Source organism: Dipteris shenzhenensis, chromosome 1 (assembly GCF_047967505.1).
Source record: "Dipteris shenzhenensis isolate YYH24624 ecotype China chromosome 1, Dip_SZ_1.0, whole genome shotgun sequence".
Taxonomy (NCBI): domain Eukaryota; kingdom Viridiplantae; phylum Streptophyta; class Polypodiopsida; order Gleicheniales; family Dipteridaceae; genus Dipteris; species Dipteris shenzhenensis.
Window position 1 is genome coordinate 60311522 of NC_141596.1, and position 21234 is coordinate 60332755.

The following is a 21234-nucleotide window of genomic DNA, read 5'->3' on the forward strand; positions in this document are numbered from 1 at the left end:
CTTCATCAAATTGAAGGATCCAAGATGTCATCACACCAAGACTAAAATTCGGACATCCCAAGTTTCTCGGTAGTCCAAGATAGGTAGAAGGAGAGGGTGGGGAGAATTCAACACTTGAGCCAAATGTTCAGCACCAAATAAACTTACAATCCTTTGTTGATAGTTTATCTTTAGACAAAAAATAATTACAACTTGAAGCTCGAAATGAGGCACAAAAGGTTGATTAGATACAAATGGATTCCTTGGTCAAAACATTACCAACCATAGCCGAGGCCTAGAAACCTTTGTAGTGAGATTGAGAATAAACCATTCAAGACGAGCTTATCAACATGAATTAATAAGCAAATGCACCAAATCTCCTCCAAGCTTGGGGAGCATCCCACCCTTCGATGAAGGATACCCTTTTAATTACCTCCGAAGCAGTAAGTAGCTCAATCACCGCACAATGAGTAGAATTAAAATCAAATTTCTCCCAGCGTATCAATAGTTCTTCACCTTGAATCAACCACGGTGTATCATCCCACCCAGTATCTCCTTGAACAATACACTGGACAATCAGCCGTTGAAGGTCGACATGAAGATCAAGAAAGAGATCTCGCCAATTGGTAGCCGTAATGAGCGGAGGACCAGGCACCAAATCCTTAAACTCGTTGAGAAGTGACATAAATATCCACCCTCCTCATGTGGCGTGCGTCCGTGAAGTGGACTCGGAAAAGTTCCGAATCGGCGATCTAGTAGGAGATGTGAATAGAGCACAGGAAATGAAGTACTTTTGCTTTTTACAGCAAGAGTAAACTCCCCACGGTTAGAGAGTTACAGCTCCCGAGATTTTAATATATAAGTAAAAATCATTACATTTTCATCACTTCCAACTTGTTGGCCCAATGATAAGTCTCCCTTTTGTGAAGGGGAGGTCTTGGGTTCAAATCCTACTCTTTAATAAAAAGAGAGGAGAGGAGAGGAGAGGAGAAAGAGAAGAGAAAGAGAAGGAGAAGAAGAAGAATAGAAGAGAGAGGGGGGGGGCGCGGAATCTGTTACAGTTTTGCAGAAACTCAGAAAACTGTCCGCGACCAGAAGACACTGGAGCCCAGTTTCGGGCGCGGGATCTATTACAGTTTTGTAGAAACTCAGAAAACTGTCCGCAACCAGAAGACACAGGAACCAAGGAAACTGTCGCACGGGTGAACACAGTAGACGCGCGGACCCAAAAAAACTGTCCGCAACTAGAAGATACGGGAGCTCAGAAAACTGTCGCGTGGGTGAACACAATAGACGCGCGAAGTGAATGCGTGCGCAGGAACTCAGAAGGAGCACAGATGTTACAGTTCTGCAGATGCAACCGGTACGAGCAGAAGATTCGCCGGCCAGAATACACGTAGGAACCGTGAGCAGAAAGCAGGCAGACTGAAAGTGCAGAAGCAGGGAGATTTTACAGCCGTAGAGACAGGGAAGACACACAGTTTGGAGGTGCAAAAGTAGAGAACTGCGCACGAAAGAGGCTGCAGAGCCACACCCAGTCGTAGGAGTAACAGGTTTTACACCGCTAGCCGTGGAGATTTCGATCCCAGCGGCCACACCATTTCTATTAGCCGGAAAAGAAATCAGGACCAGAGGCTAGAGGCTAAGCATGGCGACGCTCGAGGGCCATAGAGGAAAGGAGAACGTGAGGGTGAAACGTTATCATGGGAGGGGAAAAGGAATCGGAAGGGGAGGGAATGAAGAGGGAGACTATGACATAAGGGGAAAGGGAGAGGGGGAAGAGAAGCTTGTACATGATGGGAGAAGGAATGTAAAGATGGAGACATCAAGGGAAGAGGACCATGCTTTATTTTGAAAGGAAGGGAAGGAAGAAATCAAAGTACTAGCTAGGTGGCTTTACAAGAATGAGCGTGTCTCATCAAGGAATAGCCCCCTCCTTTTATAGCCAAGAGTGGGGGTCTCTCCCAATAAATGCATCCTCCCACATGCATGGTGTGTGTGGAAAAGTCTCCCATGTGGGCTAGGCGGTTACACACTCTCAATTGTGTGTGACAACCCTTTGCCTCATTTTTTCACATAAATCAAGCCCCATATCTCAAGCCTATGATACTCCCTTGGTCTCTTTCCAATTTTATAATACATTCAAACCTCTAGGAGGACAAGTGGAGGGTTGGCACAAGGAATCTTGCCACCTCATCCTACTTTCCCCATTATTTAACTTGCTCTCTTGGACCTTCTATACCTTCCCCACATGGGCCTATCCTATATGGAGGGAATAACCCAATATAATATTCATCTCCACCTATTTTATATTACTTCTCCCATGGACTTTGAGTACTTCTCCCATGGACTTTGAGCCATATCTCACTAAATACAGCCTAGGTGGAGGGGTGGCACATGGAGGAGCCATGCCATCTTACATTTTTTAATATTACTACCATGGATCACACCTTATGGGTCCTCTTACGTGGAAGGGTGGCACATGGTCATGCCCTGCCACCTCAACTCTGGGCCCTATGCACACCATATTTTATTATACTATTGCCACACATACAAACACACACACATATTAATGCCTTCTTTCTTAGACAAATTTATCCATAACAGCACACGTGTGCAGTGACTACTTGGAGGACATCTCTTATCATAAGAGATCTATTTTTTTATTACTATAGCTTGATGTATTTTGGGGTCCTTTGCCCTGGGTAGGTAGTCCCCCTAAAACGATATGTATTGAGTGTTTGGTTTTCATTGAGTCTAAAGGTCCTCTACCTTGGATAGTACTCCTAAAAAGATGTATTGGTTTTCCTATTTTTTGGTGTGTGGCTTCCTAACATGTCCTGTTTTGAAGCCAAGGGGGGATGTACTGTGGGAGCCATATGTATTGGCTTTGATAGGTCTATTTTTTTATCAGGCCTGGCTTGAGAGTTCCAGGATGCCGGTGCATTGGTCTCCTAGACCTCTGAGTTAGTCATGCATCCATGCATGATGAGCCTCTGAGCCATGCTAGATGAGATTTCTATGTTATACTCACTAGCCTCTGAGCCATGCTCACTTGCCTCCTAGATTGTGTGGAAACCGTGTCTAGTTCTAGACCAGCATGCACAGTTCTGATGACCGTCATTGTCATGTTCTGTTCTTGGTTCCATTCCAGTAGTCTCTCACCTTGCCTTCATGGGGGGGTGTTGGAATATGAAGCCAAAGTGAGTAAAAAATGAGTGTACTAGGTGTCTAGGGGGTGTTTTATAGTCTAGTGAGTCCTAGACATGCCACGTGTCATATTCGGAGTTATCCCATATACACTATGGCTTTCTAGAGTCTAGTGTCACACTATATAGTATTGTACTTGTCTTGAGTCTTTTGATATCAGTCAACATCAAGCTATCTACATGTGAGTATTTTGGTTATCAATGCCTAGCACTTGTTCTTTCATTTTTCTTTCCATTTTGCTTTTCATTATGCTTTCCACATTTCCATTCCGCCGTTCCTAGCTAGCCACTAGATCTCTTCAGATACACCATGAAAAGCTATATAAGTCATGTAGGCTAGCTGGACTTTTTTATTTTCCCTCTACTTGAGAAGAAATTCAATACTATGTAAATTATTTAAATTAATATAAGATGTTATAACTTCCCCCCCGCAAAAAAAAAGATGGGCCAAGAAATTGTAAGACATTTGACTAGATTCACTCCCTCCCCTTTCTTCATCATGCCCTAGCTTTCATGGTCAAGGTCTCAGGTGTTTTATGAGATACATAGCTCCTATAGGGATTTTTCTACCGTTCTCTTTGGATGTTGTGCGCCCGATTCCCTTATAGATCTACACATGCCTCAATGGACATATTTTGGGAGATCATAGTGATCATTTTAGCATGGCATATAGATCCAAATGCACAGAGGCACTTTCAAAGTCCACTCCTCTACACTAGTATTTTGACAAACAGTGTAGAGGAGTATGCAGGAGTCTTTTAGGGCTGCCTCTGCTAGGAGTATCCTCAAGAGCGGAGAGGCTGTCCCTTCTTTTCAGAGTTCACTACAAGTTTGAGGTGGAATTTTCAACCTCAACCTTGGATCTTTGCTGGGCATTTATATGAGTAGGTCTTGACCTCTTGGGTTTTTTTCATGCTATGTATGATGTACTCTTTCCTTGACCACTTGATCTTGGGGCTTTGTTCATATACTCATTAGAAGTCTTTTTCATGGGGAAAAAAACTCAGCTTCTACCACTTTTCTATTGATTGGGGCATGATGCTTTTCAAAATTTTCTCATTGCCTTGACCACTTTGCTCTCGAGGCATTTTTCATACTTAATGGAAGTCTTTCATTTAAAAAAAAACTCAGCTTCTACCAATTTTTGATAATTTTAAAGCATAAGTATAGAATGGACTGCACAGACTCAAGCATGAGAAAAGTTTCATAAATTCCGCAAGGCCTGTGTGTGAGAAGTAGATGAAAGAATAAGAACTAGGAAAAATGGTTGTGCCACCGGGCTTAGGTGGGTTTTCTCAACTTTGAGGTTATAGATTACATCCATGATGTTTATGCGGTTCTTTTTTTCTTATGACAGGTGAAGGTTCTCGAGTCACACAATGTTGTTCATTATGATCTTAAATGTGACAACATTTTATTGGAACCTATTGATACCATAGTATCTGAAGAAGACTTTTGGGATCCAGTCTGGCCCGAGCCAGGACGAAGCTTTTCTTTACCATTCAGAGTTTGCATTGCTGATTTTGGTCAGAGCAAGGTATGCTATTTCCTCTGCTCAAGTTGGAGTAATGAATTTTCCTTAATCTGTCAAATTATTGATTATAAGAGGGATTTGCATCAAGCCTCTAACTTGTCAAATATCTAACAGGGGCTGTACCCTGGAAGTGACTCGTGGTGTAATTTAGAAAATGTATTTTGCAATCACTGTTTTGATCTATCAATGTAATTTAGAAAATGTATCTTGCAATCACCTATTGCCGTGTTTTGTATGTGATCTGGTTGTAGGAAATTTCGCTAAATATGGCTTGTTGACCTCCCCTTGTGATAGATTTAAAAAAAGGTGAACAAGAACTGAAAGTCAACCCACAGTTAAGTATTTGTAAGTCTTCAACCCATCAGATTTGACAAGCATACAAGATACTACAGATACTTACGCAGACCACTCTGCAGACTTGGGATGAGATTTATAAACAGCCCAATGATTTGGGCCAACCTTTGGCTTCTCAAGATACATGCAAGATAGATGGGAGAAGGACCAGCATCAAAAGTTGGTGCATGTTCCCCTACAGCTTATTTGCAGATTTTGTCATTGGTAGTGTTATGTGAAATTTTATTTTGTTGCTACTAGGGGTGGTTAGTGGGCTTTAGTGATGTGGTGTAGGAGGATGTGTTCGGTTGTTTTGTAAATCCACCTCCGTAATGGAGTCTAGAGGGAGGTGGCGTGTTGAGTGAGCTTTCGTATGGGACCTGTTTCATGTTGATTGGGTAACGGGGGCCCAAGATATGTAATTAAATGTGGGTGTGCATGGTCGCGTTTCCATAAGGGAGGGGGGGTTAATTAAGGAATGTGAGACTTGGTGTAAATAGGACCTTGAGAAGTATTTGGAGGATGAGAGTTGGGGAGAGATTTCTCTAGAGGGAGCGAGGTGATCAGGGAGGCTGGACGTGGTGGTACTTATGTACAGTTTTTTTGGATATACAAATATGCAGCTTTTGGATATGGTTCTCTCTCCCTTCTTGCTTGCATCCCGAGCATGAAGCATGTGGAGTACATAGATAAATAATTGGGCTTTGATTTTGGTCAAGATGCCGGGTAAGCCTTTGTTCACGGAGGGAAGAAAAACATATGATTTGACAGCGGAGGTTTGAGGTCACAGAGGGAGAGATCAAAGAACGCCGAGAAAAGCGAGGATTGGAGTTGTGACAAAGGGAAATTGTACGCGGGTAAGCCGGTGGTTACGGAGGGGAGGGAAATGTATAATTTGAGCATCCAAGATTGAGGCTACGTAGAAAGACAAGCTCCATACGGGATACACCATGCAATGCATGAAAAGCTCAAAAGCCAAAAAGAAAGGATTGGGGCTGATAGTGCCATCTCAATCCTGTAGAACCCTTCGAGAAAAAGGGAGAACCCCTCCAAACTCATAGGAATATAGTCCTCCTAGAAGAGGCTGCCCGTGAAGGGCCCTGCATGCTAGCCCAAATGGCTATCAAAGTATGAACCGTGTTAGTCCAAATACTTGTGAACACCTATGAAGGGTGTATCTGGGTGCCATCCAGGGCCTCTGTACATCTGGCTCTCCAGATGTGCCAAGAGGAAATGCTAGCAAGAATCTCCCAGGAAGTGTCCACTGAAGCATGAGAAGCTCTGAAGGGAGTAAATGGTACATCCTGAAGAGAGCAGGTCTCTATCACCTGCCTGTGGACCGAGAGTGCCCAAGAAGAAGGCTCACCCTCACATAACATTTGGGGCCCAGTAAGGGATAACCAGGCAACCGAGCCCCAAGTCATGAAGAAAGGGGAGGTATGAAAACTGCTGAGTATCCAAGCAACCCCTTTCCAAACAGTCCTCGCCTGACTGCAGTCCCAAAGGCAATGTCGCACTGACTCCTCTGCAGAATGACAACGAGGGCAAGTAGGGTCAGTCCCAAATCCTGATCTCCACAGGTTCACTGCAATCCCTCCATGAATAGAAAGCCAAAAGAAAAGAGTGATCTTTCTATTTCTAAGGGATTTCCAGAGCCTCCTACAGAAGTTCCTACGCAAATCTGCGGTGATGAAGAAGCTGTTCCAATGGGGGGCTCTGGAGGGAATCCAACCCCTACTGCTCAACTGAAATCTCCTGGCATTACCAACCGTGAAACGAAAGAAGGGAATCCCCCTTTCTCGGTGCCCATGATCTAGCAAAGGAAGCTTTGAAAGACAGCAAAGACGAGTAACACAAAAGGAGGAAAAATGAAATTGAAGCTTGTTGCGATGGATTGTATTCACCACCTTGACAGCCTATCTTGACGTTGTAGTCACAAGTACAGGCCCCACTTTGGAGAGATCAATCGACTCGTGAATTGCCTCAATGAAACAAGGATCGGTGCTAGCTATGTGAAGAGGAAGCTAGAAGGGAATAGAGATGTTCGAAGTGACAGGAAAGATGAAGAATCAAGAGCAGGTGCAAGGCAACTGGTAGGAGAGGGCGCACATGGAGGAGATGAGGCTGGTGGCAACCTACCGGTCTTTTCACTTGCTTCCCACTTCAGCCTGCTCAAAGGTGTGTTAGCGAGGGGAAAATCCAGAGCTTGGGTGACGTACATAGAGGAGGATGCACATGAAGAAAGAAATGGCAACGTGGGCGATGGCATGGGTTTTGTATAAAGGCTGATAGGCGAAAGGGAAAGCACGAGCAAAGTTTGACATTTTTGCTACACAGAAACTGTGGGAAATAAAAGTCATAGGTGAAGGTGTTTGATGGGAAGAAGATTACCCATGGGAGGTTTGTGGGAGATTGCAGGTTGGGAAATAAACAGGAAATAGTAGGAAAAAGTGCTTTTCTTTGTAGTTTTGAGGCTGAGTTTTCGAGGGTATTACCAGGGATTTTTGCGCACTTTGATGCCCATGTATATGCCTTTGCGTTGGCACTGTTGAAGGAAGCGGTCAGAGGTATTGCAGTGATGCATTACACAGTCCGAGAGTCATTGCAAAGTCAAGGTTTGACTGTGGTACAACATGCGTGTGGGAAGATTTGGCCTGTAATTTCAGTAATCCAGAAGGGGCTTTCGATACAAAGCAGTGCGTAGAGGTGTGGATTATATATTGAAGTGTTTTTGTATGCAGTCACGTGGAAAATATGGTGTATTGCATGGTTGGTAGACCATCACAAAGTTGCTGTATTTGATTGGTTACAGGACTTTCGGAGGTGGTTTGACTTAGTTTTCGAGGAATATGCATATGATGAATGGATGCATGTGTGGGATGATGGAAAGACTACATAGTGGACATGTTTTGAAGATAATTTGAGGTCCAATTGGTGTCTGGTGAGTGGCGGTTTGTAGTTTACCTTAGATCGATTTGCCAGTGTATTGTGGATCTAGGGGGGAGGACCCTGAGGTGTATTTACGGGTTTTTCGGCATGCATGTGATTCATACAAGTTGCCTGAGGCAAAATGGACCGATATCGTGGGTGATTTTCTTGAGGGTAGTGCACTTACGTGGTACAGGTCTTTGCCCAGGAGAGTCAAGAGCAGTTGGGTTGCCTTGTCAAATGCTTTGGTTGAGCAGTTCAAGGTACAAGAGTCTTCTTCAACTATTTTGTGGCAGACTGGGAGTGTTAAGCAGCATGAGGAACATGAAGAAACGGCACATGTGACAGTTGGCAGTGGTGAAGGCTGGTTGGAACAAGAGAATCTGCTGAGGGATGCGAAGAAGAATGATGAAGATATCATAGACGCTGAGGCGGATAGCACAAGATCCTCCATTTGCCCAATACCTGAGGATATGCAAGAAATAGGGGACATTTTAGGGAGCAAATATTCAGATGCATGTATTCAATATGAGGATGTTTATGATGGTGGATTGAATGGCTTGTTTGATGGTGAGGATGATGGCAGCATTGTTGAGTCCATGAGTCAGAGATCCACTGCAGATGAGAGGCTACAGGAGCCTTGTGGGTACCTGCAGTAGGGATGCCCTATGAGTTGAATAACTGTGATGCGGTGTTGAGGGATTCTTCTATACTTACAAGCCATGAATTGTATCAGGTAGCAGAAAATTTGGTATGCATTTGGATATGCCTTTATGTGATGAGGATATGCTGATAAATGCACAAGATGGAGTTCATGAGGTGCAGGATGTTAATCGGTGTTCGTTGCTTGAGGATTGTGAGTTGGATGTCTTTGAGGCATGCTTATTTGCAGATTTGTATTGCCTTTGTGTCTATGAAGTGGATGATTCCTGGAACCACTTTTTGGATGAGATGATTGACTGGATTTTTAACAGGGTTTCAGCAGATGTTTGTGTTGATACGGACACATGTAATGGGTGCAATGCAGTGAATAGTACCATGCAAAATGTCTGAAAGTTGGGAGGATATGAACATAGAGGATCTCAATTGGGATGAGCCAGAAGTTGAGCTTGAACCAGGGATGAAAGTTTATGTGGAAAAAGCTCAGACAAGGATCTCTATGTTGAGTGCTAAGTTAGATAAGCAAAGAGTCAAATGTCTCAGTAAAGAGTGTGAGTGAGGGTGAAGCTCTTATTGTGGATAGGACCTTGATATTGCTGTTATCTTTTATGGCACGCAACATCCAAGTGGATGCTAGGATGGCCCAGAGTCTCTTAATGAGTCCTGTTATGACACCTAGTGTTCGCAAAGCTTGCTCATTTCTGGCTTCCCATGCAGTGACTTTGTTGGGAGCATCCTGACTAGCCTTTCCAATCGGCTTCTTATCAATGCCTGAAGCCATGTCCCATAGGCTCTTTCCAAGAAGTATAGTCGTAGACTGGGCTGCAACACAAGGAAATTCGTCCCATTGAAGATCACGAGCTACTATAACTTCCCTTCCATCGCTTGGACAGCTCTGATACCAAATGAAAACACTACATGCAATTCATCAAACTAATAGAAAACTAAGAAAAGCTTCATTATCACATGTGACTGGCTACAAAAATAGCATGCAATGATAGGAAACCGCATATGAGATCCTCCTCATATTGACTAAGCTTATTGGAGGATCAGTTACATTCATATCATGCTTATAAAAGCTCGCCATTTGTAGATTAAATCGCCAAGTAGATCCAATCCTTTTACTGCAAACTGAGAGACTCCAAGAGAGAATCATAGAGTTGTCGAGCCCAGTGATGAGCTGAGTCTTCAAGTGATTGTTGGAATATGAAGCCAAAGTGAGTCAAAAATGAGTGTACTAGGTGTCTGGGGGGTGTTTTATAGTCTAGTGAGTCCTATACATGCCACGTGTCATATTGGGAGATATCCCATAGACATTGTGACTTTCTGGAGTCTAGTGTCACACTATATAGTGTTGTACTTGTCTTGAGTCTAAACACATCAGTCAACATCAAGCTTTCTATCATGTGAGTATTTTGGTTATCATTGCCTAGCACTTGTTCTTTCCATTATGCTTTTCATATTTCCATTTCGTTCCTAGTTAGCTTGGCATTCTCCTATTGCCATGTCTCTTCATATGGTATCAGAGCCACCTCCAAGATGTTGAGGTAAGAGAGTAGAAGCTGCCTTCCCTCCTCCTCATTGGAAGGTCCTCTCTTCCACTTGGAGGGCTAGCCTCTCCTCCTCTCCTTCCTTGAGCCTCAACGTGGAGCTGTCCTTCCTCTTCATCGTTGCCCTCTTTCTCAGCCCCTTCAGCCTAGGCCTATGCCTCGCCATCGGCCGCTCCTTTAGCAGCCGTACAGTCAACCGTACATCCATATGGACTGGTGCGCCATATACCAACCTGACTCGCTTGCCGTATGGATCTGCCGTACGATTGTACGTCTAGCACTCGGGATTATCATCGCCTTTGTCGTCGCCGTCAGCCTTGGATCTGTTGCTCACGTTGCCCTCGGGATTGTTGCCAAGCTGTTGCTACTGCCCTCGGGATTCCCACCAACGACTACTGCTATCCACGCCTCATTTCATGACTCAAAAGTTTCGCCTACTACTGCTGCTTCAGTCTACACAACATTTCTGCCCTATTTTGGGATAAACTTTGGGGCTTTTGTGCTCTGAAGGTTCCTAAGAGCTGTGGGAGCATTATCTGAGCTCCGAACACTTCCCGACTTCTCCGATTACTGCCCCGATTGTCCTTGGTGCCCAAGCTCCACTTTTGACCGACTCTCCAAGTGCTCGTGACACCTGTGGTCTCTACTTCGACATCGGTGAGTCTCCCTTAGCCATTTTGAGAGTCACTATGTGAGTGCTCCATTTAGCTACCTCATGGACTTCATCGACACATCTTTTGGGGCATTCCTGCCTAGCACTTCTTCGGCATCGTCATCGTCTCGTAGGGATGTGCACACGTGTGCAGTGGCTACTTGGAGGACATCTCTTATCATAAGAGATCTATTTTTTATTACTACATGCTGATGGCAAATCAACTACTACAAGCACTTCAAAACTCAAAGAATTCACATGCAATATAAAGATAGTACATAAAATGACAGATTCTTTGACTCAGCGCAACAGTGAATCAACCTCTTTCTTCTCACACAATATAAAACGTTTATTGATCAATCTATTGAGCTCGACTCTCTATAGTGATAACTGTTAAACCTATCAGCCTCACCCGTACTCAGTTTTTTGGCAATACAAGACAACAGACTAACTCCTATACTACGCTATGAGCAACTGCTCACTACAGAGACACCTATAAGCAAGTAGCCTCGACAAAAAGGAGAGAATACGTCGCGCTTGATGAAGATATAGGTTGTTGCACCCAAAAGGATCGTTGCTGCCTTATCGAAGAGTCACGAACTGCATGTGCTTCATGAAGTCACCAAAAGTGCTGATGTCCATGAGATATCTCGTGTGTATGAAGGAGCTGCTAGGTGAGCTCCCCCCCTCTACCTGCAGCGGCCTGTAGGCTGCCCACGGCCTATTTGCTCTCCCGCTGCCCGCCCTGCCCTCCTTGCCTCTCCCTCGCCCTTGCCCTCGCTCTGCCTCGCCCCTCCTCCCTCTCCGCTTTGCCCTACCTCCCCCGCTCCAACTCCACCCACCTCCGCCCTCCGCTCTGCCTCCGCCCACTCTGCCTCCCCTCGCTCCACCTCCGCCCTCGCCCCTACCCTCCGCCCCCTCTCTGCCTCCCCCCGCTCCACCTCTGCTCCGTCCGCCCCACTCTACCTCCCCCCCGCTCCACCTCTGCCTACCTCCACCCCCCCGCTCCGCCCTGCCTCCCCCGCTCGTCCTCCCTCTCCACCTCCGCCATCTTTTCCGCTCCACCTCCGCCATCTTTTCCGCTCTGCTTTCTCCCCTGCTTCACCTTTGCCCCCCCACCCGCTGCCTTCCCCGCTCCGCCCCCCCCTTGCTGCTCCCCCGCTTCCCCTCCCCCCCTCCTTCCGCCTCCTCGCCTCCCCTCCTTGCCACCTCGCACCTCTTCCCGCCCTCCTGCCAGCACGCCCCCCCCGCCATTCCGCCTCCTCCCACCTTCTTCTTCTCCTCTTCTCCCACCTTTCCCGCCTCCTTCCTTTTCTTCATTCCTTCCTCCTCCTCCTCCCCTTGCTCCCTCCTTCCTCCCCTACCCTCTCCTTCTCTCTCCTCCGCCTCTCCGCTTCGTCCCTTTTTCATTTGCCTCCCTGCAGCGGGAGCACTCATGTTTGCTACAGTGAAAGAAAATCTTGGTGGTGACCTTTGGTCTGGCCAGAGGGGCTCTATGGCAACACCCTCGACTCCCACAGCCGTTAAGGTTCTTCTTTCCCCAGCTAACAAGCAACAGGTACAGCAAGCATTCCAGTCCCTCTAGGACAAGGTGCTTGTGGGGTCACCATCTATGGACGAGGTGTTTTCCTCATCCAGTTGAGCTCCCCTGACACCACCTCGACACTTGTGGAGCAGAGCCCCATTCTCCTTGGCTCGCACCTTGTCTATCTCTTTCCTTGGTATCATGGGTTCACAGTGGAGGACATGGATACGACACACCATGTTCCACAATTTTCGGTTACACTCCGCTTCCCAGGGCTCCCCAAGGAGTATTGAGCCATCCTCCCTTCCATTGGCCGAGCATTGGCACAGTGCACGAGTCCCCACCAGAGACGGCCGCCTCCATCCTAGCAGATGATGGAGTCCCCAGGATCAGACTGGTGGTGGAGAGCCTGGAGTCCCACCCAGAGCTAATCCTTCTTGAGACCCTGGAGGGGGGCACACTTTGCTAGAGGGTGGAGATCTCCGGGCTACCAAGCCAGTGTCTTCGTTGCAGACAGATGGGTCACCTCACCAGAGATTGCCCCCGTGGCCACCCTCGTGCGCCCCCCCCCCCCCCTCCCTCCACAGAGTGGGTTGTGGATGCTTTTGAGCTCCGTTGGATGCATTTGAGCACTCGTGGGTGCGCTCTTTCAGATTTGGGTTGTGCATTTTCAGTTTGGGATTGCACTTCAGATTGCAGCAAAGTGCAGTGATTGGTTGATACCATTTTTGCAATGATTGCATTGTGCAGTCAGTGGCATTTCAGAGTAGCCAGTCGTGCTTTACATTTGCAGCCAGTATTAGTTTGGGATTTGCAGGCACATTTGCAGCCAGTTGCACTTTTGGGACTTGCAGTTCTTTTTGCAAGTACAGTTGAAGCTTGTGGGTATTCCATTTTGCATCATGTCGACTCTTTCAGACAGTTTTGGCAATTTGTCCGAGGGTGACAAGCTGGATGGACCAAACTATGCCTTGTGGTCATTCATGCTTAAGAACATCTTGGTTGGTAAGGGCTTGTGGGATATTGTTAGTGGGGATGAGGTGAGGCCAACAGGCTCATCTACATCCAGCACAGCTTCTTCAAGTCAGACTACAGGCAGACAGCAGACTGCTACAGCCCCTCCTGCTAGTCCCATAGCATCGACGGAGGAGCAGAGGAAGTTTGACCGCCGCAGTGCCCAAGCGATGTTTTTGATTGCTACAAATGTGAAGAGGCACATTATGACGACTATCAAGTCATGCAAGGATGCAAAGGCAGCATGGGAAAGATTCGCAAACATGTATCATGTTAAGAATGAGGCAAGGACCATTGCCTTGAGAAATCAGCTCAAGGATCTCGAGATGTAGGAAGGCCAGGTCATCACTGATCTACGTGATCAACTCGCAAGTATTGATGAGGAAATAGAAGACAAGAAGCTCGTCTCTATTACTCTCAATAGCTTAGCGCCCTCATATGGCACATTCGTCACTTCATTGACCATTGTTCTCAGGGCAGCCCCACTTAGCGTTCAATGAGTTAGTTGGGCTTTTATTGCAAGAAGAGGAGAGATGCTCAAATTTTGCCCAAGCCTCTCATCAGGGTAAGCAAGCGCTTGTCATGGGTGGAAAGGGCAAATTTCAAAAAAAGTTTGAGCCAAAACATAGCCATACAACTCAGCCCAAGGAGGGGAATGCAAGCACTTCAAGAAAAAATTTAAAAAATAGCAAATGCAACTATTGCAAGAAGCCAGGACATTACATCGCAGAGTGTCAGAAAAGGATCGCCAATGAAAAGAAAAGGCAAAGGGACAGCTCTAGCAGTAATTTTATTAGCCCCACTGAAACTCGTGCTTCAGATGCACATGGTGAAGCTCATCTTGCCCAAGGTGATAGAGATTTTGTGTTTGCTACATTTAATGAGAAGATGGATGCCCGAGGGGATTTGAATGCTGAAAATCAATCAAGGGATGCTTTCCTTGTTTTAAGTGATACATGGTATATCGACAGTGGTGCTGCTAAGCACATGACTCCTCACCAGGAGTGGTTTGAGAGCATTACACCTGTTCATGGCAGACAGTTTACATGTGCCAATGATGCTTCTCAAGATATCATCGGAGTTGGGCACATTCCCATTCAGCTTGATAATGGGAAAGTTAAGTATATATGAGATGTTTGGTATGTTCCAAATTTGAGGAAGAATCTGATAGGCCCATGATCAACATATGTTGGTCGAATTTCAGGATAACCAATGGAGGCTCAAGGATCCAAAGAAAGGGTATGAGGTTGTAGCAACATGCACATATGACAGAGGCTTTCACAAGCTTGATGCTCAGCCTTATGATCAAAAGGTATTGGTTGTAACAAACACTTCCCAAGCTGATTTATGGCATGCCAAGTTTGGACATGTCCATCACAGGGCATTGTCCTACTTGCACAACAATAATATGACTCAGGGAATGCTAAAATTGCAGCAATCAGAAAATGAAGTATGTGAGGGGTGTGCACTTGGCAAATTGCATCGCTTGCCATTCAGTAAATAAGGCAAGAATTGGGTCAAGGCAACCAAAGTATTGCAGATAGTGAAGAGATCTAGTAGCTAGCTAGGAATGGAATGGAAATGTGGAAAGCATAAGGAAAAGCAAAATGGAAAGAAAAATGAAAGAACAAGTGCTAGGCAATGATAATCAAAATACTCACATGTAGATAGCTTGATGTTGACTGATCTCCAAAGACTCAAGACAAGTACAACACTATATAGTGTGACACTAGACTCTAAAAAGCCATAGTGTATATGGGATAACTCCCAATATGACACGTGGCATGTTTAGGACTCACTAGACTATAAAACATCCCCTAGATACCTAGTACACTCATTTTTTACTCACTTTGGCTTCATATTCCAACACCCCCCCATGAAGGCAAGGTGACAGACTACTAGAATGGAACCAAGAACAAAACATGACAATGCCGGTCATCAAAACTGTGCATGCCGGTCTAGAACTAGACATGGTTCCCACACAATCTCAGAGGCAAGTGAGCATGGCTCAGAGGCTAGTGAGCATAACATAGAAATCTCATCTAGCATGGCTCAGAGGCTCATCATGCATGGATGCATGACCAACTCAGAGGTCTAGGAAACCAATGTACCAACATCCTGTCTCAGGCCAGGCTTGAGCCAGCAGGCCTGATAAACAAATAGACCTAGCAAAGCCAATACATATGGCTCCCACAGTACATTCCCCCTTGGCTTCATAACAGGACATGCTAGGAAGCCACACACCAAAAAATAGGAAAACCAATACATCTTTTTAGGAGGACTATCCAAGGCAGAGGACCTTTAGACTCGATGAAAACCAAACACTCAATACATATCATTTTAGGGGGACTACCCAGGGCAGAGGACCCCAAAATACATCAAGCTGTAGTAATAAAAAAATAGATCTCTTATGATAAGAGATGTCCTCCAAGTAGCCATTGCACACGTGTGCACATCCCTACGAGACGATGACGATGTCGAAGAAGCGCTAGGCAAGAATGCCCCTGAAGACGTGTCGGTGAAGTCCATGGGGTAGCTACATGGAGCAATCACATGATGACTCTCAAAATGCAGGAAGGAGAGTCACCAATGTCGAAGAAGAAGCCTCAAGTACCACGACTAATCGGAAAGTCAATCAATGTGAAGTACCTCAAGCACCGATCGAATAAGCAATGTTGAAGAAGTCACTTGTTGATGTAGAGTGGTCTACATCAAGCTCGATGTAATACACTAATCAGAGAGATCACTGGAGTGTGTTGAAGTAGTATCGGAGAACTCACATTTAGCTCGGGAAGTCTTCACCAAAGTTTGGAGTAGTCACGTGAAGGAGTCACTGCAATGTAATGTCAAGAGCTCACATCAAGTAACGGGCAGAGAAGATAGAGGCAGCATGGACAACAGCTCCAAGAGAATGACGGACAGAATGCGGGCACGAACTTGCGGGCAGCAGCTCCAAGAGAATGTCGGGCAGAAGGAGCAAATGGCGGGCTGGAGCAGAGGTCAACGATGAAGAGGATGGACAGCTCCACGTTGAGCTGGTTGCATCATGCTTGGGCTATCAAATCATTGAGCTCCAAAACAAAATCTGCGGGTAGAAACAAATTTCGTCACTTCTTGCAAGGACTATAACTTTTCACAGAAAACTCGGATTGCAATGATGTAAAAACAAAATTTGTAGTACAAAAGGTCCTCTACAACTTTGCTGAAGATATAAAGCCGTGATTCTGCTTCTAGCTCCGGATAGAAGCAGAACATCATTCGCAGGTCACAGAATGATGTAGCTGAAGGAAGGAGAAGAGAGGTGGCAGATCATGGCATGGAGAAGAGAGCTCAAGGAAGAAGAGAAGAGGGCAGCCTTCCAAGGAGGAGGAGTTAGAGTAGCTTCATTGGCCTCCCTCACCTCAACCTCTTGGAAGGGAAAGGAAAAGGGAAAGAGAGAGCAAGTCTAGGAACATGGCTCTGATACTATATGAAGAGATCTAGTAGCTAGCTAGGAACGGAATGGAAATGTGAAAAGCATAATGAAAAGCAAAATGGAAAGGAAAATGAAAGAACAAGTGCTAGGCAATGATAACCAAAATACTCACATGTAGATAGCTTGATGTTGACTGATCTCCAAAGACCCAAGACAAGTACCACACTATATAGTGTGACACTAGACTCTAGAAAGCCATAGTGTATATGGGATAACTCCCAATATGACACGTGGCATGTCTAGGACTCACTAGACTATAAAACATCCCCTAGAGACCTAGTACACTCATTTTTGACTCACTTTGGCTTCATATTCCAACAGATAGTGCACAGTGATGTATGTGGCCCCATGACTATTCCTAGAGGAGCAAGGGACTTTGTGACCTTTATAGATGACTTCTCTAGGTTCACATGGCTTTTTCTCATGAAGGAAAAATTTGAGGTGTTCTATTGGTTTCAGGAGTTCAAAGCTATGGCTGAGAACCAAACCAATTCTAGAATTGGAACACTCAACTCAGATAGAGGAGGAGAGTACATGTCACATGCATTCCAGGGATTTTTGAAGCAGCATGGGATTAAACATCACTTGACGAGCTGAATATTGGTGAGGAAGGGAGCTTTGCTCCTCTGCGATTGGGGTAGCTGCTGGACAATGAGCTCTACATTGCTGGAGCATGTTATCGATCGAACCGGCCAAATCAGCACTGTCATTGAGGTAGCTCCCCTCTGCCTCCCCCCGCCTCCTCTCCCCTGCCCCCCGCCTCCCCTCCCACTGTTGCCTCCCCGCCTCCTCTCGTCCTCTTCCCCTCTCTCCTACCCTCTCCTATTCTCCTTTCTCCAGCGCCCGTGTTCCAGGGCGTCCTGGATAGCAGTTCACGGACGGAAATTTTTCAGTGTTTGAATCGGCCTTTTCACATCGATTGGTGAATGGAGCTCCACTCAGCCAATGTTCATCCACTTCCACCGGCCGCGAGAACCATCATTTTTTCAGAAGACGAGTTGTAGCAGCTCAAGATGTGGAACTAGAGGGCTTCACATCACTTTTCGCCCGCATCTTTGGGTCACACCCTTCCAGATCACAGGCTAGAGATTGGATGTTGGCGGCGTTACTAGGAGATCTCGCCCCACACCTCAGAGATGTTCGACTTTTGGGACGTGGATTCTTCCAAGTGGTGTTCGACTCCCACGAGTCCACAGCCCTTGTTCTCAAAGCTAATCCTCTAGCTTTGGGTTCAAGGAGGATTTTTCTTTTGCCCTACACCTTGGGCTTCGATCCGGTCGAGGAGGACAGTCAGGTCGCATCATTGTTCATTAGATTTCCTGGTCTTCCTCAGGTCTACCATTGACTTCCTACTACTATCAGAGCCACATTCGGAGTGGTCACTGAGATCCCCCCTCATCCTGGCATGCCTTCTTCCTCGGCAGAGGTAGTCAGAGCGGATGGGGTGCCTCGAGTTAGGGTCATTGTCTCTGACCCTAACATCTCAGATGACCACATCATGCTTCAGCGCCTAGATGGCTCTCTCTTTCGACAGAGAGTCGAGATTGCAGGTAGACAGGACCAGTGTAGGATTTGCAGGACCCTTGGGCACTTTGCTAGAGATTGCCCAAGGAAGAGAAAAAGACCCACGAGGTCTTCTGGTGCGGCTCCTTCACATACTACCCCGACTGCACCTCCCCAGCGCCCGTGCCCTGTACTATGCACTCCAGGATCACCACCAGGAGCAAGGCGCCTTGCTTCGCGCACCCCAGGACCACCAGGGGTAGCAGGGCACCCAAAGCCCGCAGCACACCCAATACCACGATGGAGAGCGATCAGAGCGGCTCCCTTACCTCAGGAGGAGACCTTTGATCCGGTTTAGACAGACACCATCCATACTCCAGAGGTAGATGTTGCTACAGCCCCAGACACTACAGTTCCACATCAGGAGGGGCCTTTAGATGCACCAGTACTACCAGCCCCAGTCACTTTGGTTTCTGATCATGAGGGGGCTACCGATACTTCTTCCCCACAGATTGTTCCTGCCACAGTCAGGACGACCGAGGGAATGCACGGATGAGGACTCCAGATTCCTCTTCAGCCCAGCCATAGGCCTCCTCAGCCCCCAGCTCCATTTCTACTGATGGAGGCCTGGCAGGTCCTTCTCCTCCATCTTCCACGAGTGCAGGTCTTCTTTGCACTCGGCCAAACCTGCTTCTCAGGAACTCTTTTTCGGCACTGGCAGACTTGGTGACTTTCATGGATGAGGAATAGTTTGTGCCCTCCACCTTAGGGGTCCCGGTCATTGGGATTCCTTTTGATAGGGCCTCCCCCTCAGTAGGTGTGGGGATCCTTTCACTTGTTGAGTTTCCTGCCGTCAGCAAAAGTGTTTTGGCCCAAGGGAAGCTGGTCTCCTCTACTAGGTCGGGTAAGCCTTTCCATCCAGCGTCCTCCTGTCAATGAGGATAGTCAGCTGGAACATACAGGGCCTAGGCGGAGTTCCACACCGTCGCCATAGGCAGCCGATCCGGAATCAGCTTCATCCAGGTGTCACAGGAGGTGCTATTGATATCCTTTTTATCCAAGAACACAAGTTGGATGCCAGTGATTGCTTTAAGTCTGGCAAACTTCTTTCAGTTAATACCTTCTAGTCGCCTGCTATGGGCACAAGGGGAGGTACTTGCATTTCGATCTCTCGTTCTATTCTACCCTTGGTTGCTGGTCATGGTATTATCTCCTTCTCTAGAGCTCAATGGATCATTATTTTGATTGGAGGGCGTAAGATTGGTCTTCTCAATCTGTATGCCCCTAACAACAGAGGGGAGCGAGTCTCCTTTTGGAGGAGTTACTATCTTGGGCCCCCATTGCAGATTCTTGGATCATTGGTGGCGATTTCAACATGGTTGAATTGCCGTCAGACAAAAAGGGAGGCAGACAGGGTGGAATTCATTCTTTGGAGAGGGCAGCCTGGGATGCCTTTCTCTTTCAGTACAGTGGCAGGTGTACTTGGTTTGATGATGCCTTTCATGTTATGCCACAGTCACTCCTATACTCTTGGTCAAACAGGAGTACACATGCCCATCCTAATGGGGTATTACAGTTAGATCCCGATGCCATCATGCATGTAGCTTCAGATTTTTTTGCATCCCTTTTTACTGTAGATTCGGGCACACAGACCATAGATGATGCCAGAGAGCTTATTTGGCAGTGTATCCCTGTATTGGTGAAGGATGAAATGTATTTTTCTCTTGATGCACCTTTCACCAATGCATAATTCAAGACTGCTTTACTTGCCCTTCACAAGGGCAAGCGCCTAGGTTCAGATGGACTTACCCCTTCTTTTTTTATTACTTGTTGGGAGCAGATTGGTGATCACATTACATCAGCCCTGCAGGGCGTGTGGGACTCTGGTGAGATGCCTAACTCACTTACAGATGGTCTCATTCATCTCATCCCAAAGGGGGGTAATAGGAATCTAGTGTCACAATGGAGATCCATCACTCTATTGGGCACTTTTTACAAGATTGTGGCAAAAGCCATCACTATGCGGCTATAGGTTTTTTTTTCAGATTCGATTCATGACACACAGACAGGGTTTGTGCATGGCAGAAGTATTTTCGAAAATATTTGACAGGTTTTGGATTTGCGATGATGACACCTCGGATTGGGGTAATGATATTGGTTTCACTTGGGTACAAAGGGGTGTCTCCGTCAGATATTTGGGCTGCGAGGTTGGGGTGGGCATCTCTCCTTCACAACAGTTTGCTCCGGTGTTGGAGAGCATCAGAAGAAAGCTCCTTTTCTGGAGCTCAACCAAACTTGACTTGGCATCCAGAGTGGTGGTGGTTAGTGGTGGTGGTTAACCAGGTTATTCTAGCCACAGCATGGTTTGTATGCTCTTGTTGGTGCCACTCTAGGGATTGTATCACTCAGCTCAAGAGGCCCGTACGAAACATTTTATGGAGTGGTCTAGATGGCACAACTGATGTTACAGCCAGGGTGGCTTGGGAGACCTTGATTCTTCCTACAAGGGAAGGGGGTTTGAATATCATTGACCCGGATCTACAGTGCAGAGCCTTACTTTGCAAGGTCGTTGTGAGAGGACTTATGCCAGGGCAAGAGCCTTGGAAGGACTTTTTTATCAGATGCATACAATCTCGCACAGCCACTTCAGGAGATGATTGGATACATAGTACCAGATGGGTTTTCACCACAACCCACCTCAGATCTCCTTCTTCCCCTCTTATGGTTGCTTTTTTGAAAGCATGGGCCAGCTTCAGGAGTACGCTTCGCAGGATTCCCCCGTCCACCCGTGAAAAGATTGAAAGGCAGCCTATCATGTGGAACGACAGTATCTTAGATGAGCATGGCAGACCACTTAGAGCTTCTCTTTACA

General features: G+C 46.4%; 1 protein-coding gene across 1 annotated transcript in view; it reads left to right on the forward strand.

Annotated features, from left to right (window-relative positions):
* The window catches only part of LOC147906141 (uncharacterized), a 129162-nt gene that overhangs the window by 55174 nt on the left and 52754 nt on the right, over positions 1 to 21234 (forward strand). The window contains exon 5 of the mRNA XM_087387227.1: positions 4546 to 4725. Within this exon, the coding sequence (XP_087243353.1) occupies positions 4546 to 4725 (180 nt within the window). The remainder of the gene's footprint in view (positions 1 to 4545; positions 4726 to 21234) is intronic.